We start from the raw sequence: 18429 nt of genomic DNA, 5'->3' as shown, positions 1-18429 counted from the left end.
CATCATAAGGTTTTTCTGGATAATTTTGGTGAATGTGAAAACCTATTAAGTATGCCATTTAAAAATCTCTGGAGTTTTCATTCATCTTAAGCAGCATAGTGAATTTAATTATCTGAAGCTGGTTAAATGTTAGTATGACCTCACCAGTGTCTGCTTCTGATTTTTTCTGGACCCAAGGGGGAGGGGGAGGTGCCATATGAAACCACCAGACCCCTCCTTGCAGAGGCTGAGTCAGCATGCCGCTTTCACTTTCCTCCCCATAACAGGAGGCTTCTCTGCCGGGAGGCTGGCAGGATCTTAGGATAACAACAGACTGGACAGCTTGGGGTGGTCAAGCCTGCCCCTCCTAACATCGTGCCTTTCTCAGAGGAGGAACTAGAGAGATTTGGGCTCTTTTTCGTCCGCTGACTAAGAGATGCGCCAAGGAATGGAGGGGGGAAATCAGCTAGAGAACAACTGCCCTCTCTGGCTTCAGCGTATCTTCACCCCACTCCTTCTCCACCCTCCGCCCCCATTCCCAGGCTCCGCCCCCTTCGTGCCCAGTCCCATAACCCCGCCCCCCCCAAACAGCCAACTTCCCCTCGGAATCGGGGTGGTCCCGGGAAAGACGACCACGCCCCCTCCTCTACGTCGTGACGCCATAATCAGGGCCACAAAGGCGCCTTAGCAACCCCCTGACTACAGTCACCCAGCGACAAGGCTCTATCGGGCTCCCCCTCCGTCGCCTTCCGCCACCGCTGCCATCACCATCGCCACCGCCGTCTGCACCACCGCAGCGGGAGGGTGGAACGGGGAGGGTGGGCTGGGCCAGGCCCGGAGATCGACCTTCGGGGGGGGTTAGAGGGGGGCCCAGCTCATTCTCAGCGGCAGTAAGGGGAGAATATGGGAGGAAAGAACCAGGACAGCCCCCGGAAAGGTAAAGGGGCCGCCCTGCATTGTGGCAGCGGTGTGAAAGCTTAAGGGGGGAGGGGCGCCTTTCTCGAGGAGCTCAGACCCCATATTTCTTCCTTTCCCACACTCTAGTCTCCCTCTCCACAAGACCGCCTCGCTCTGCGATCAGCCACCTCCACCCGCACAAGTGTGACCCCTCTGCCCTCCCGCGGCCTCTTCACCCTTCCTCCTGGGGTGGACCCTGCTCCCGCTCTCTACCTCCCACTCTCACCCTCGTCCCTCCAGGCCTCAGTTTCCCCAAACGTAAAAAAGATGGGGTTGGATCAGGTGATTTCTAAAGATCTTTCTTACAGCGTTTAAAAAAAAATCCTGCGTCTGTGACACTATCACATGGTTCCCCTTTCCCAGGGTTGTATTATATTCTCTCATGCTCCTTTGCTTTTTTTTTTTTGGTAATTTTTTGCCTCTTATAGTAGAGGTGCTCCGTGTTACAGGCATAGTAGAGTCCTCTGTTGACAGGGCCCCTTTCTGCTTCTGAATTGTGATTTTGGGATATAACGGTGCTGTAAAGATGCAGCAACTAACGCTTGAGAAAAGCAGCAAGGTGTAGTAGTAGTAAAAAGAGCAATGGATTTGAACTCATCAAACCTGATTTTGAATCACAAGCAGTGGGGATGATGGCGGGGGTGGGGTGGGGATGGTGGCCCACTTGCCACGTCTGTCATTTGATAATGATAATAATGGCTACCATTTACATAGGCTTTAAGGTTTGCAAAGTGCTTTATATGTGTTAGTTATCTCATTTCATCCTCAAAAAAACTATGAGGTAGGTGCAATTATTTATCCCCATTTTACAGATGAGGGAATTGAGCCGAGAAATTGCCCAGGGTCACAGCCAAGTAAGTGCCTGAGGCAAGATTTGAACTTGGGTCTGACTGACTTCAAATCCAGGACTCATTGGGCCACCCAGCTGCCTCTGGACCTCAGTTTTCTTAACTGTAAAATAAAGGGTTCAATTAAATCAATAACCTTTTCTGTGCTATGGCATTCTTTTGGTAGTCTGTTGAATCCCAAAACAAATTTTTTTGAATGTATGAAATACGAAAATTATGTAAAGTATCTTTTTTTAAAAAGTTCACAGCCCCCAAGATTAAGAGCAAATAAAACGTATACTCCTATGAGTTATGGATCTGTGAACATCCCTTCTACCCCAAGCATGGATTTCTACTTGGCTCTCTTCTTCCCCCCTGCCTCCCCTAGAATACTTGTGTGTTCTTGCCCAGAAAAAAACTGGAACTAACATACATCAATGCAGAACTGTGAACCACCAGCTCTTCAGTTCAAGTATTTTGCAGACAGACCAGCAGATCTAAAATAGAGGATTCAAGCTGTAACTCAAATAAGAAAATATCTAGTCTTTGAATACAGTTTTCTATCTTGATTTGAAAGAGTAGCTTTTGGTGAAACTTGATTGTGTCTTGAAAATTCTTCAACATGTGACAATAAATGACCTTTGGCTATGTTATTTGAAAATAATACTTAATTGAGCAGTAAATTGCTAAACATATATATATATATATATATATATATATATATATATATATATATATATAAACAAAGACAATCTTACTTCTTGTACAACAACCTTAAAGTGCAGGTAGTTTTAAGGTAAAATTATTGTGAATATTTTCCTTAGAAGACAAACTAAATGCTTTTATGATTTCTGAGAGTTATTTACAATTTCAGTCTCTTGTATAGTGTAATTTTGTGCATGTAATAATTTTTCAGCATATGATTATTGAGTGAAAAGACATAGACAAAGATTGATACTTTAATAATATGCCCAATAATGTCAGTTTTTATTGTTTGCAATATATAGTAACATTTGATTCATTTTAACAGACATTAAACATTTACTATGAACAAAGCAGTATGGAAGGTGCTAGGGATATGAAAGAAAAAATTAAAAAGCCCCTTCACTCACTGAATTTTCTCTCTGGGAGATACCTCATATACATCATGCACTGTTACTGATTGATTTCAGAATTTTAAAATAAATATCATACATCAGTAAGCATAAATATATTTCATGTATTTGGCACATTTATCATTTGCCACAAATAAAAAAAAAGCCAAATCAATATTAAGTATTGTAAAAACTAACAACTTGAAAACTAAAAATTTTAAACTTTTGATCATAGTTTAGTAAGAAAATATTTAAGTATTTCAAAGCATAATTAATTCTTTGCCAAGATGTAGTTTAAAATCTTTTTTAAAAGACAATTTTTACTTTTTCATTCTTTTTAATTTGTGACCTAAGCACATTTTAGGTATTCTCTTATGTGACAAAATTGAATAATTAAAAGTTCTAATTTGGCCATAAATGCATTGATAAATTTGATACCCCTCTCATTTAAGATCATGTCCTGGGGGCAGCTGGGTGGCTCAGTGGATTGAAAGTCAGGCCTAGAGACTGGAGGTCCAAATCTGTCCTCAAAGACACTTCCCAATTGTGTGACCCGGGGCAAGTCACTTAACCCCCATTGCCCAGCCCTTACCACTCTTCTGCCTTGGAGCCAATCAAGACAGAAGGTAAGGATTAAAAAAAAAAAGACCGCATCCTTTCCCCTAATTTACAACCTTTCAGAGTAAAAGGACTATATTGTTGAAACATCTCATACATTCATCTCATACAGTTCATGTTACTCAGTATGCTTTGAATGGTTTTAAAATACTAAACAACACCTTTCTAGACTTCAAAACATAGCCTTTTGTCATTCTCTTTTTTCCATAAGCCCTTCTAATCAGTCCTGACCAGGTTAGAATTCTATTGACTTGTCCACTCTATTCTTAGTTTCTAGTTCTAAGTCAAGCAACTACCTTTAGCAACCCTCTTATTATTGTCTGGAGAAAATAAAACCCCTGTCCTATTTAGACACCAGGTTCACCTGTTGGGTTTTTTGTTTTGTTTTGTTTTGTTTTTAAGAAACTTTGGAGTTAACAGCTAATACACTGAGTAATTTAGCTTGTGCCTTCTTTTTTTCTGCCTGAGGTATCCTAGTTTCTACCTCTCCTCTTTGGCTTATTACCAAGGCCCTACCCCATGCATGAAAGTTTTTTAGTTATTCTAGTCTGTCTTTCCCATATTAGAATCTGTCTTCTGCTTCACCCTTCAGAGCTGCTATCTTTACATCTATTTTCCATCATCCATTCTCCTTTATGCATCTGTGTCCTCTCAAACTTTTTTCCTCTATTTTTTCAATTAAGCATCCTTCAGCTTTTTCACAACTAACTTCTTGACCATATTGAGTTTGGTAATATCAACATCCCTCTTTCCCTATACTCTCACACTGAGATAAGTGTGCTCTCCCTGGCCAATTCCTATCCTCTTGTGCCTTTGATATCATTACCTTCAGTTTCCTTTGAAACTTTGATTTATCATTTTTTTCTCATTTTCATTCTCTTGTTTTCTGCTAGCAAATATGGGAGAACATTGTGGTAGAATAGAAAAAGTGCTAGATTTTGAATTAGAATCAGAGACCTCAGTTCAAATCTCTGCTTTGCCTTTTAACAACCTGTGTAAATACTGGTCTTGGTTTCCTCATCTTTTCATGAGATTGTTGGATTATATGATTTCCAAATATAACTTTCCTTTTCTAATAATAATGCTATGGGACCTCCCTAACCCTACAAATGTACTCAGGATCACTATGTCCTTAGAAAAAACTTGTAACTTTTCTCTTGGCTTTGTCATACCTCCATCATAACCCCATCTTGAACTCTTCCTCCTTCCTTTAGTTTTTTTTTTAAACATTATTTTATTTGGTCATTTTCATACATTATTCATTGGACCATAGATCATTTTCTTTTTGCCACCCCTCCCCTAGCCAACGCACAATTCCACTGTGTGTATCTATCACATGTATCCTTGCTCTGAACCCATTTCCTTGTTGTTGGTATTTGCATTAGGGTGCTCATTTAGTGTCTCTCCTCAATCATATACCCTCCACCCCTGTAGTCAAACAGTTGCTTTTCCTCAGTGTTTTTACTCCCACAGTTTGTCCTCTGCCATTATTTCCAAGAGAATTGACAGGACTCAAAAACTAAAGGAAGAAAAAAACTACAGGAAGAAAAAATAACTCATCTCCATTCTCGCTTCTCTTTTTAAATAACTCTCCTGCACCTGTTATTTGGACTATTTAAACTCCAATTGGCCTTCCTTACCTTCCATCTCTCTCTCTCTCTCTCTCTCTCTCTCTCTTCTCTCTCTCTCTCTCTCTCTCTCTCTCTCTCTCTCTCTCTCTCTCTCTCTCTCTCTGTCTCTGTCTCTGTCTCTCTCTCTCTCTCTTTCCTTCCATCCTTTACATAGCTGCCAAATTAATCTTCCTATGCATAGATATGACCATGTCATTACCTTGCCTAGAAACCTTTTGTGGTCCCCTATTGGGGGACTCGTCACTCATGCATCACTATGAAACTCCATAGTTTAGCATTCAAGGCTGTTAAATTTGTCTGGTACTCATTTCTGTCTAATTACTACCCTCCACCCTTCTAATTGGTTCCTTTGACTTCTGGGCAGACCCTTTATTTAAAGAGGAGACTCAGCACAATTCTCTGTCATTTCCCATCAGCTACACTTTTTAGACTTCTTTGGAATTCTTCATCATACCTCTGCACCAAGGGGCTATCCTTCCCTCTTCAGTTGCTTCCAGTTAGATTGTTAGCTTCTTGAGGGCAGAGACTTTCTTTTTATTTGTATTTCTAGAATTTAACACAGTACCTGACACAGAGTAGGATGTTTATTGATTGACTTATTTGAAACATTCCACATCTTATCTCCATTATACTCTGTCTTTTACCGTATATCTCAGGCAAATTAAACTTCTAGTAGTTTTCTTATTCTTAAATTTCCCTGCTTGAAACATGGTCCTTTAATATTTCCATTTAATAAATCCACTTCTTCCTTTCAGACCTAAGCTTAAATATTACTTCCATGAAGCCCTCTCTGTACATCTCCCTCCCCCTGGGTCACTCACCCAGTCAGCAATCTGAGCATGATCTCTTCCTACTCTCATTTTGTCACAGTACTATAGACCTTCCTTTCAATATGCTTATTTTCATATATAATAAGCCCCAAATATTAGACTTCAGACTTGAGAGTAGGGACAGAGAATATTTATGTATTCTCAGTGGCTAGCATAATACTTGACAATAAAAGTTTAATATATATTTGTTGAATTAAATAGCATCTGGTGAATTTATCATTTCATATGACATATAAGAAGTCTTAAAATATAACACTAAAAATAAATATCACAGAATTGTGATTGATGATGATGCAGCCTGAGAAAATTGATTATGACAATTATGCAGTCTTATAAAGAATGCTCAATAAAATTGCAATCTGCTTAATTAGTTAAATAAAAATTTTATGACTTAAAAATTATTCTCCATATTATGTCCTTTGTCAGAAATTTTTCTTTTGTTCTAATTGTCACATTTTTGTTAAAAGTCAGAACAAACTATGTCATGCCCAGATATGTTCCATCAAGCCCATTTACAGGACACTTAAGCACAAAAAGTAATGGTAAGTGAAAAATACTGGCTAATGAATGTTTCGTTAAAAGGTTTAACTATATTTCTGTGTTTTGCATATATAATCATGTTAAACTGCATGGTTTAAAAGTCATTTATTTCACTTAATAAAAGTTACTAACCTCACATCTCTGCTTGGTAACTATTAAAGTAATGTTTAGATATAGGAAAACTTCCAGATTCTGTGATTGACTTTGCCTCCTACTGGCGATTATTGATGCTGCCAACATATAGCCCTTAGTCCAGAGCATGTCTTCCTTTTTGAAATGGACATTAATAGGTGACATAAAATAATTTGAATTCTGAATTAGCATTTTATTGAGTTCTTATCCCTGATGTAATTAATTAGAAACACTGAACATTGAAAAAGAGATTTTTTTTAAGGCAGCACTGTCAGATTTGCCTTGTTTAACCTGCTCCTTTGAATGAGGATATCTGGTATTCTTTTCCAATAATTATTTATTAGAAAAATATTTAATATGATTAAAGTTATTTTTTACCATCAAGGCAAATTTATATTTTGTGATTTTTTGTTGTAGTTCTTGAATTCTAAATGAATATGTTCTTAACAAAATAATGGAACAATGAATCCTTTTTTTTAGAAGTATAGAAAAGAGTAGAGGGAAGGGACTTTTTAATTACACCTACAATATCTCTGGATTTCCCTTTTTAAGGTCTCTATACAAATATAAGTTTATGATCTTGAACTGTTTGGGAAAATATGCCTTTTGCTTGAAACTCAAAATTTCAAAGTTCGACTTAGAAACTACATGCATATTTTCATAAATGTGTTTTTAAGATCATAATTATTTTGAGGGTGTTCTTGAAAGAATTTGGGTGAGGTTTGGGGATTGCTGTTGGTACTTTATAAGGTAACAGAGTAACTTTGGAAACCAAGCTGTATGCAGTGATTTTTAGATCATTGCCAAAATAGGGGCTCTGATATAGATTGTGTTCAGGTTTACTTTCCTTATTTGTTTTTGTTTTTTTGGTTCCAGGCTTAAGGAATGGTTTAAATATAGGAAAAGTGTCAGTACCACCTTGTTTTCAAAGATATGGATAACTAAGCTTTTTTTAGTTAGGAAAATTGAGTGCCCATAGCAAGTATTGCAAATACAAGGAAAGATAGTGTTTTACAGGGAATGGAATCTGAAATGTCTATTAACCCTATCTCTGATTTCTTGTGTGCTCTTGGGGAAAGGTTACATCTCACTAGTAAAAATCTTACCTGAAGTCAGACAGACTCAAATCACAGTTTCCTTTCTCAATATCCATTTAATTATATTTCATAATGATTTATGGGGATGATCATGCTTATCAGTAACTCTTTGTTTAATGTCTTGGTCATTTTGATTTTAGACTGAAATGTGTAACAATCAAATGTGTTTTAATTTTATAGCTTTTTGCACTGACTCCTCCTCTCTCAGACTAAGTACCCTCTACCTGATCAAGAACCACATGGCTGTTCACTATAATAAAATCCTTTCAGCCAAAGGTAAAAATGTGCATATATGAACCTTCTACACACAATTTTAGCCCCTTCAGTTCTCATTAGAATCAACCTGTAGAAAGAATGGGTGAATTGGGTTGTAGAAAGATTCATGTAATTGGTTCAGCACCTGTCTGAGATCAATTTAGTTAACATCTGCCTAACTTAATTTTTTAATATCACTAAACCTTGAGTATAATTTAGCAAATGTATGCCTTTCCCCATAAAGTCAGCCTTTTAATCTATTTTTGAATGGTGATATGCCCCTAGATGTCCTTTTTTGTCTTATTTATGATTTTTCTGTAGCATTTCATGATTAGATCTTTGATTTCAATACACCAAATATTTTCAAATTTGATTTTTGTTTTTTATTTGGGCTAGAGAAGCATCCAAAAAAACATATCTTTTTTTGGTAGAGTCTACAAAATTATATTATAGTTTTGCCCCTCAAAATTGAGCCATATGAGTACTAATATGGTCCCTTGGTGATTTAATCTTAAATCTTTTTATTTTCTTCAGTGCTATTTTGCTGAATACTTGAAGTTTGCTTATTTTTTTAGCTGCTGCCCTTTTTTAAAAAAGTGTCCTTTGTTTTATCAGCATTGTCTAAAAGTTTAAATTACTGTATAATATTTTGTGACACCTTAGAACCATTGTATATACTTTGTAATCTGTTACTTTCAGATACAACTGCTATATGACTGGTAATTGTCTAAAATACTCTATTCTAATGTTTTAATATTTTTCATATTACAAATGTTTTTCTATAACTTTAATGTCTAGTCTCATGGCATATTTGGAAATAAGCTTCCTATAATATCATAATCTACTAAATTCTCTGCCATAATCCTGGTTTTACTACCAGCTAGTTGGATGGCCCTGGGCAAGTCAGAGCCTCAGTATTTCCTCATCTGCAAAATGAGGGACCTAGATTAGATCATCTCTATGATTCTTTCCAACACTTAACATTTTTATGCAGATTTCCTAGTATTATTAAGTTCGTTGACTGGGTAAATTTTTTTTCTGGCATCAAGTCATTTTTCCTTTATTTCTGAATAATTTTCATTTTGAAATTTTGAAAGTTCCAGAGCTGCCTTTCCCAGACTGTGTTCTCTTAAACCCTGGCATTCTGTGCATGGCAAATAGGGATCTAACAGGAAAATGTTTATATAGAAGAAACAGAAAATAGCAGGAAAACCACTGTATTAAACTTATAGATACCTAGAAGGTACCTAGATTCACATTATGCTACTTTGATACTTACTTAGATGTGTGACCCTGGGCAAGTCATTTAACTGCTCTTAGCCTCATTTTCCTAATTTGTAAGTGGGGATAATAATACTTACATTATCTATCTCACTGGGTTGTTGTAAGGAAAGTACTTTGTAAACCTTAAAAGCCATAGGAATTTTAGTTATTATTATTAGTGATGTTTTCTCTCTGAAATGTTAAGTATAAGATTGTGAATACATCAGAAATGCTTATTATATAGAGAATTTGGGGAAATATGAAAATAAGCTTAATTTCTACTTTTTACACCAAAATTTCTTTGACTTACTCTTTTTCCCATGGGTTTTCCATACCCCAGATTCCTGGCATTAGCATTCTGGGATTCACTTACAGCCCAAAAGTATTCCATGCCAAATTAGTTTGGGGAGCACTGTTCTAGGGGTCAACTGCTTCCATGTAACTGAACATTGGCTTTTTTACTTTTTTTTTACATTTCATTCCTTGTGTGTCTTTATGTTTCTTTTATTTGTAACTAGAAATGGGTATAGTTGAAAAAGCCCTGGCCCTGGAGTCAGGACCAGTTCCAAACCTTGACTCTGAATTTTACTACCTGTGTCATCTTGGGCAAGTTGCTTTTCTTTCCTGGGCCTCAGTTTCTTCATTTGTAGAATGAGGAAGTTAGATTAACACAGCCTCTAAGGTTTCTTTCAGGTCCAGATCTCCAATTCCTATGATGCTTGTTTATTTGAATAGGATTTAGATATGACTGTAGGTAATCTTAAGTACTATTGGGAAGGAAAACAGTCTTTTTAACAAAGTTAAAAATTAATGATCCTACTCTTCTAAAAGAATGCTTACAAATAAATATATCAAGTTAGAACTAAAAGACACAGAGCAATACCTGAAAAAAAAAGCAGTACCTGAACTTGGCATTTTAAAAATTCAAACAAAGAATAGATCTGAAATAGCTCTTATTACAATTCTTGGTCTAAAGTAGATTCTTTATATGTTTGAGAGTTGATTTGTGACTCTTCTATTTCCTAGCTCATTTAAAATATTTTTAATTAACTACAATGGTTCAGAAAGAAAGCTTTCCTTCTGACATAGATTGATGGTGCATTTTAAAATATTTGAACTTTCTACTATCCTAATTATCAAAATTAATGTTAACCAACTTTGAGTCCCAGCATAGCAGTTTCTCTGGGCTTATCTTCCATCTTGCCTTCTACCCAGAAGAAGTTATTGAGATGCAAAACTCCAGAAGATGTCATAGTTCCACTGACTAGAACTCCTCCAAACACTAGATTAAGGAATATTCATTATTCTAAAGAATGGAAGCCTTAAAACAATGTTGTTGTTGTTTTTTTAAATTGGAAAGATCACTGATTAGGAGTTGGGAGACCTAGATTCCTGTGCCACTGTCTCTAAATAGCTGTGTAACCTTATGAAGATCTCTTCCTTTCTCTGAACCACAATTGCCTCATATGTCAAATGAGAGTTGTACTAAATATAAATAATATGTAAGATTCCTTCTGAAATTCCATGAAATATACATAAATTTTGAAAGTGTGTTGAGTGTAAAACTTGAACATAAAAGATTCAACTGAATTTAATTGTATTTCCCTAAAATATTAAAAAACATGGGGTTTTGTTCAGTTGTTTTTCAGTTATGTCCAACCCTTCATGACCCCATTTGGGGTTTTCTTGGCAGAAATATTGGAGTAGTTCACCATTTCCTTCTCCAGCTCATTTTACAGGTGAGAAAACTGAGGCAAACTGGATTAAGTGACTTGCCCAGGGTCACATAACTAGTAAGTGTCTGAAGCCAGATTTGAACTCAGGAAGATGATCTCTTCCTGACTCCAGAGCTGGCACTCTATCTTCTGCACTACCTCAATGCCCAAAACATGAATTATAGGACTTTAAAAGTAAAATATGCTCAATTATAAACAAATTATTTTATTGAGGATTCTGAAATAATTATCAAATCCATAAAAAATTAAGTTTTAATCAGAATACCTTATGAACATCTATAATCTACAGAAAAACATAAATTTTTAATTTAGCTAAAAATTTCAAAATATAAACATTTTTGAGGACTTTTTCTAACTTATTCAATATTCAGTTTAGAATTATTAAATCCTATGTTTTTCCTTTTCAGCTGTTGTAGATTGCTCTATGCCAGTAAGCATGATTTCCAGCGTTAAATGTAAGTACTTTAGTTGCCTATTTAGTAAAAGCACTGATAATTTTATGTATAGGACATAAAATCTCAAAAGCACTAAGTTAGGAGTCAGAAGATTTGAAGTTTTGTCTTGGTTCAGTCATTTGTTAGCTACGTATGGTTGAATCACTTTAACTCTCTGGGGCCTCATTTTATCATGTCAGTCAAGAAGCATTTCTTAAACTACTACCAGTGTCAGGTTCTGTGCTAGGCACTGGGAATATAAAAAGAGGCAGAAGTCAGGTCCTTCCCTTCAAGGTGGTCACAAACCAATGGCCACAAGCAAACATATACAATTGCCCCTCACTATATTGCCGTTCACTTATTGTGGCTTCACTCTATTGTGGGATTTTGAAATATATATAAATATATATATATATATATTTATATATATATATTTATATTTATATATACATTTCAGTGTCATGGGTTTTCATTTTATTGTGGGATTTTTATTCAAGTTGTGGTATAATACATCACTGGTGAGCACCCATATAGAATTTTATATGTTGTTAAAATTATGTAGGTTTAAGAGTGTAGAAAGTGTTTAAGAGCATATGAAGTGTTAATAAGAGTGTTGTAAAGGTTTATAGGAGAGTGGGAAGTGTTTATAAAGCCTTAAAATATACATAAATAATAAATATAACATTGCTACTTCATGGATTTTCACCTAGTGTGGGGGTCTCTGGAACGTAGCTCTCCACAAGGGATCACTGTATGTAAAAACAAACAATGTACAGCAAAAATAGAAAATAATTGAGAGGAAAAGCACTAGAATTAAGAAGGGTTGGGAAATGCTTTTGAAGGAAGTCAGGAAAGCCAAGAGGTAGAAATAGAGGGTAAGCATTCCACACTTGGGGTGGTTCAACCAGAGAAATGTAGTATCTTGTTTATGGAACAGTAAGGAAGCCATTCACATTGAACCCAAGAATTAGTGGTAGGTGTAAGGTTTCAGAAGGGCATGGGGCAAGTTTTAAATCTTTGAACTACAAACAGAATTTGTATTTATTCCCAGAGGTGATGAGGAGCCACTGGAATTTATTGAATAGGATGGGAATATGTTCAGACCTGTGCTTTAGGAAAAATCACTTCAGCAACTCAATGGAAGATGTTGTGGAATGGAGAGACTTGTGGCAGGCTGATCCACTAGGAGACAGTGCAGTAGATAATAGATCTTTAGTTACTTTGGAGAGAAACATTTTCTGTGATATGATGAAATCTGAAGCCAGATTGTAAGGGAATGAGAAGAGAATGAGAAGAGAGGAAGTGGTCATATCTATTGTAGAAGGCTTTTTTTTGAGGCGGTTAGCTACAAAGGACAGAAGAGATATAAGACTGCTTAGTGGGTAATGGAAGAAACAAACAAGAGATTTTTGAGGATAGGGGTGACCTCAGCATGTGTGTAGGGAATAGGGAAGGAAACCAGCAGATAGGAGAAATTGAAGATAAATAAGAGAATGGAGATGACAGAGGGAGAGAGATTTGCCTGGAAAAAGAATAGAGCAACCTCTTCAAGTGAGATGAGTAAAATGAGAAAATTGAATTAGATTACCTTTAAGGTCTCAAATTCCTATGATTCTTACTGCTTTTGAGAAAAGTAATTTAAAAACAAAAAATACTATAATTAGCACTTTCTCCAAATAACTAAATTTTATCTGCCTGTAAAGAGAACTTAATTTCCATTCTTTTCTTCCTAGTAGCCTAGTTGAAAACCCAGAGGAATGTTAATAGCCATGTTGATTTTAAATAATTAAAATTAGAATCTTCTACCTATAGAATTATCTTAAGGTTACCATTTGACACCTGCAATTATTGTAGGCTCGTGCAATTTGAATTTAAGCCAAATTTTTTTATTAAAATATCAAACAAAACAGACATGTGACATGTATTACTATAGTAATGATGACATAAAAGTAATGTTTTCTAATTTGAAGTTAATTTTTATCAAGTTATAATTTAAAGCTAAGATAATCATTCTTTAAATATAAATTATCTTGGTGGAAAATGATATATAACCTTTAGAGAAATGATCTCTCAATCAAACATTTATTAAACTAACACAGTAGTTGGCATTAGTAGGCATTTAATAATTACTTGTTAGTTGATTGATTGATAGAACACTCCACTACCCAGGAATTTACATTCTAATAAAGAATAAATACATTTATAAGCATATAAGAATAAATAGAAAGGTAATAAATATACTGTGGTTTGTAAGAGAAAGCACTTGCAGTTTGAGAGATCATGAAAAGCTTATATAAAATTGTGATTGTTTGAGCTCTTTATTGATACAACAGCAAGTTTCTTTGAGATGAAGAGGGAGTGTATTGTGAATCTGTGAATGAGCTAAAAATAAATCTGTCAGACCATTCCTTCCTATGTCTGGACCTCTTTGAATCCATTCTTCCTTTACCTGGTCCCACCTGAATCTGGCTGACCTTTCAGACCCCATGCCTTAATTTTGGACCCTGGAATTGTTCCTTTCTCCTTGCTACTGTCTCTGTCCCCAAATGTAGACCTCTCTCTTTCCTGTCTGAGCTCTAGGCCTCATTTACCCTACAAGAATGAAGTCTTCCACAGAAATGCTCTCTGTTTTGTAATAGTATGTGATGGTTCAACAAGCTCAAAGTCCCTCTTTTCAGTAGTACTTGGTCTGGTTTTTCTGTTAGATATTTATTGATTCCATTCAACTCAATAAACATGAAGTGCTAGCTGCTGAAAATGGGAAGACAAAAATAAAACTGTTCCTTCCCTCAAGAAGTTCACATTCTACTAGAGGGATAGAGCTTGTCTGCAACTAAGTAAATAAGGAGGAAGAGATCACTAGTGACTGAGGACAGAAGAGGGGGTGGGAAGGGTTAGTCAAGAGATGCTTTGTTTAAAAAATCATATCTGAATTGATATTTGTTGAAAGTTAGAGATTGTAGCGAAGAACAATTTTAATTGTTTCAAATAGTTTTAGAAATCTTAGCAATGACGTGATTAAAATAACTGCAGATAACATTTTCTACCTAGACAACAATTATAGCTAAAAATGGAACAAATATCTTTAGTAAAATAGCATTATATAAGATACCCCTACAAAAAATAATCTGCATACCATAATTTTAAATCAGTAGATAAATACTCTTTATGAGAACAACAAAATCAAAGTCTGTAAGCTGCAGAACAGGTCAGTTAATGAGAATTTATGATGTTACTACCCCTTCTAGGAAGTGCCTTTGCTAGGAGCAAACTATACCAGTGAAATCAATAGGTCCAGGTCAAAAGAAAAACAATAAATGATGAATATGAGAAATTCAAAGAAATAAAACCAGACTTACCTGAAGTAATGCAGTTCAGTGCAATCATAAACAGGAGAATGTACAGTGAAATAAAACAGCCCTAAAAGATACCAGTTCAGATGAAGTGCCATCACCATCTTGATTATAGAGAACCAAATATGGAGCACACTTCCCCTTTCCTTATATGTAGCAAGATACATTATACATATGCTGTCAGGGTGATTCTGATAGTTTGTAACCACCAAAACATGGTTGCCAAAACTGTGAATCTTAAAAATCTGTAAATGCCAAACTTTAAAGGTTTTGGCCAAACTGTAAATTAATTTTTAGTTTTTTGACTTAAAATCTAAAATAAATGGTAGCCATGGGAAATTCCCAAATGTGAAAAATACCCAAGTCAGCTGGGGATTTGTGGAGATTTTAATTAATATAAATGAAGGAATTAAGGGAAGGAGAGAGAGAGAGAGAGAGAGAGAGAGAGAGAGAGAGAGAGAGAGAGAGAGAGAGGGAATATAGCCAAGCAGTAGAAAAGGGCTTAGGCCAAAATGGCCTAGGCCTGAGCCTAAGGGAGAGAGCGAGTCAGTCTTTATCACTAATTACAAGATTATCTCCAAGCAAGCTCCAATCCTCCACTGAATCTCCTGAACTGAGTTCAGAGTCTAACTCCACACTGTATTCAATTGCGAACTCCATTCAAAAATATCCTCACTTCAACTCCGAACTCCAATTCATTTCAACTCAAATTCAATAACTCCTCACTTCAACTCCAAATTCCCACTAACTCCAACTACAATTGACTTACAATCCAAAACAAACTGCATTACCTGAACTGACTTCTCCTTTTAAAGAAATTTTCTCTTATGTCACCTCCCCTAAATTTTCATGTCTACCAATCACAGTAGATGATTTTTTCCCAGGACTGCCCATTCTTAGTTCTCATCTTCTTTGATTCTCACCTTCTTTGGTTAGATTAAATCCTCTGAGTACTTCACACCTCTTTTGTTAAGCTTGCCTTTTGTAAGTTGCTTGACCTTTTAGTGATTAATTTAACCTTATAGGTATTTAGCACCTTTTGGTATTAGATCTAAAAGTAGACCTAGCTTAAGATTCTGGCTTTACTATAAGTATGAGTTAGGGACTTTTCATTGTTCAGTGAGGAGTTTGCAACTTTATCTTCCCCTAAGGCACTGTCTAAGTAGGGTGGAGTAATTTTAAAAGTTCTCAATACATTACTGATCAAGTACCTCCATTGTTACAAAAGGGGAAAAACTTAACCAAATCTTCTAAGCTACAGCCTGGGGATTTTTAAGATTCACAGGTTTTACTACAATCTTTGTTCTAAAGCATAGAGGGATAGGGTGGGCTGTGGTAAGGAGATAGTTATTTGGAAAGTAATAGTATGAAACACAAGAAGTACTACAAAATATTTTCAAAGAGAAGAAAAAATACTGGAACTTCAAATCACTGTAACAACAGCTAACATATATAGGGTTTTTATGGTTTACAAAATGCTTTGCATATAATATCCCATTTGGTCCTCACAAAAACACTGTAAAATAGGTGTAGTTATTGTCCCTTTTGCGTACAAGGAAATAGGTTAAAGAGATAAAAATGACTCACACAGTTAGTAAATATCTGAGGCAAGATTCAAATTGAGATCTTCCTGACAACAAAAATCCCGTCTACTACCTTCCTTCTCAATGGTGTGATAAGAAAAGTTATTGGAATCTATACTTTAGACAAAATACCTCAAGTGAATCATCATTCAAAATATTTTTAAACAACTTGGGGAAAAAAAGGAGTAATATATTTGCCTTAAATTTGGAGAAAAGAGATATTTTTATTAATCATTCAAATCATCAGAGACAAATTTAATATGTTTAATTCATACAAAGATAAGATTTTGTACAACAAAAAGTAATGTCTTTAAAATTAGAATAAAATAATCATTGGTAAATATTTGCAATAACTATGCCAGTATGAAGGTCTGACATCCAGAATCTATAAAGAATCAATACATATAATATAATAATACATACTTATGATAAATCAGTAAACACTTGTTAAATGTTTACTAAATGTTAGACACTGTGCTAAACCTTGGGAATACCTAAAGAGACCTGTCCTCAAAGAGCTCACAATCTAATGGAGGAGTCAACATTCAAACAAATATAACCAAATAAGCTATCTACAGGATAAATAGTAAATAATCAACAGAGTAAAGGCACTACAATCAAAAGAAGTTGTGAAAGGCTTCCTGTAATATATGGGATTTTAGTTGTACAACAAGGAAGTAGGTAGTTGGAGATAAGGAGAGAGGGTGATCCAGGTATGGAAGACAGAGAAAATACCTGGAACCAAGAAATGAAACATTCATGAAATAGCCTGGAAAGAGACTAGAGTCACTAGATTAAATGTTGGGGATTAAGGTATATGAAGATTGGAAAGGCTGGAAGGGACGTGGTTTTGAAGGGTTGTTGTTGTTTTTTAACACTTAGAATCAATACTGTATAGTGGTTCCAAGGTAGAAGAATGGTAAGGGCTAGACAATGGGGGTTAAGTGACTTGCCCAGAGTCACACACCTGGGAAGTATCTGACATCAGATTTTAACCTAGAACCTCCCATCTCTAGGGCTGACTCTCAATCCACTGAGCCACCTAGCTGCTCCTTTATGAAGGGTTTTGAATGTCAGACAGAGTATTTTGAACTTGATCCTAGAGAGGATATGGAGCCACTACAGTTTATTGAAGAGAGGGGTGACACATTCAAACTTGTAATTTAAGAAATTCACCTTTGTGGCCAAATGGAGAATGTATTGGAGAGAAAAGAGAGTTGAAGCAGACCAATAGCAGGCTATTCCAATAATCAAGGCATGAAGGGATAAGAATCTGCATCAGAGTGGTGGTGATATCAGAGGAGATGTTTTAGTTGAGAGATATTATGAAGGTGAGATTTATAGACTATGGGAAGAGATTGGATATGGGGGGATGAGAGGTAGTGAGGAGTCAAAAATGACTCCTAGGTTGTGAGCCTGAAGGACCAGGAGGGTGGTTTTGCCTTGTATTGTAATAGGAAAGGAAGGAGGGATTGGGAAGTTTTAGAGAGAAAGAAAGATAAGTTGTTTCTCTAGAGAGAAAGATGAGTTCTGTTTCTCATGTTTTGAGTTTAAGATGTCTATTGAATATTCAGTTAGAGATGTCTAACCAGCAGTTCCACGGAGATATGAGACTAGAAGTCGAAAGAGAGACTGGGGCAGGATAGGTAGATTTTAGTCATTAAAGTAGAGATGGTAGTTAAATCGATGGTTGCTAATGTGATCACAAAGTGAAGTAGTATAGAGGGAGATGAGAAGAAGGCCCAGGACAGAGCCCTTAGGGACAGCGATTGTTAAGAGGTGTGATCTAGAGTAGGATGGGTAAAAAAAAAAGACTGAAAAAAAAGCAGTCTGAGAAGTAGGAGAATAGGAGAGTGTAATATAAAAAAAAATCTAGAGAAAAGAATGTATCAAGTAGCATAGTTTGATCTATAGAGATGGCTGTAGAGAAGCCAAGAAGAATGAGGAGTGAGAAAAGGTCACTGGATTTGGATTAGTAGTCAAAGGTCATGAATTGTCAAAAGTCAAACTGAGATACAAACTTTAAGCAGCCACATAAAAAATTCTTAATTTACCCAATAATCTGATAAGTGCAAGTCAGAAAAACCTTAAGATGCCTCC

At 35.9% G+C, this 18429-nt stretch overlaps 1 protein-coding gene across 9 annotated transcripts in view; it reads left to right on the top strand.

The window, feature by feature from the left end:
- Positions 1 to 233: 233 nt before the first annotated feature.
- SPATA7 (spermatogenesis associated 7) overlaps positions 234 to 18429 on the top strand; it is a 91977-nt gene continuing 73781 nt past the window's right edge. Inside the window, exons 1-5 of one of the 9 annotated variants that reach the window (XM_007472667.3) lie at positions 694 to 916; positions 1024 to 1218; positions 6404 to 6478; positions 7886 to 7981; positions 11367 to 11414. In XM_007472667.3, the coding sequence (XP_007472729.1) occupies positions 883 to 916; positions 1024 to 1218; positions 6404 to 6478; positions 7886 to 7981; positions 11367 to 11414 (448 nt within the window). In that variant the 5' untranslated portion in view covers positions 694 to 882. Of the gene's footprint in view, positions 917 to 1023; positions 1219 to 6403; positions 6479 to 7885; positions 7982 to 11366; positions 11415 to 18429 lie in introns of all 9 variants that reach the window. The other 8 variants (XM_007472666.3, XM_056810573.1, XM_007472670.3 and 5 more) reach the window with 8 other exon arrangements.

This window comes from Monodelphis domestica, chromosome 1 (assembly GCF_027887165.1).
Source record: "Monodelphis domestica isolate mMonDom1 chromosome 1, mMonDom1.pri, whole genome shotgun sequence".
NCBI lineage: Eukaryota > Metazoa > Chordata > Mammalia > Didelphimorphia > Didelphidae > Monodelphis > Monodelphis domestica.
Note: the sequence above shows the minus strand (reverse complement) of the source record. Positions and strands in the feature narration are given on the sequence as shown.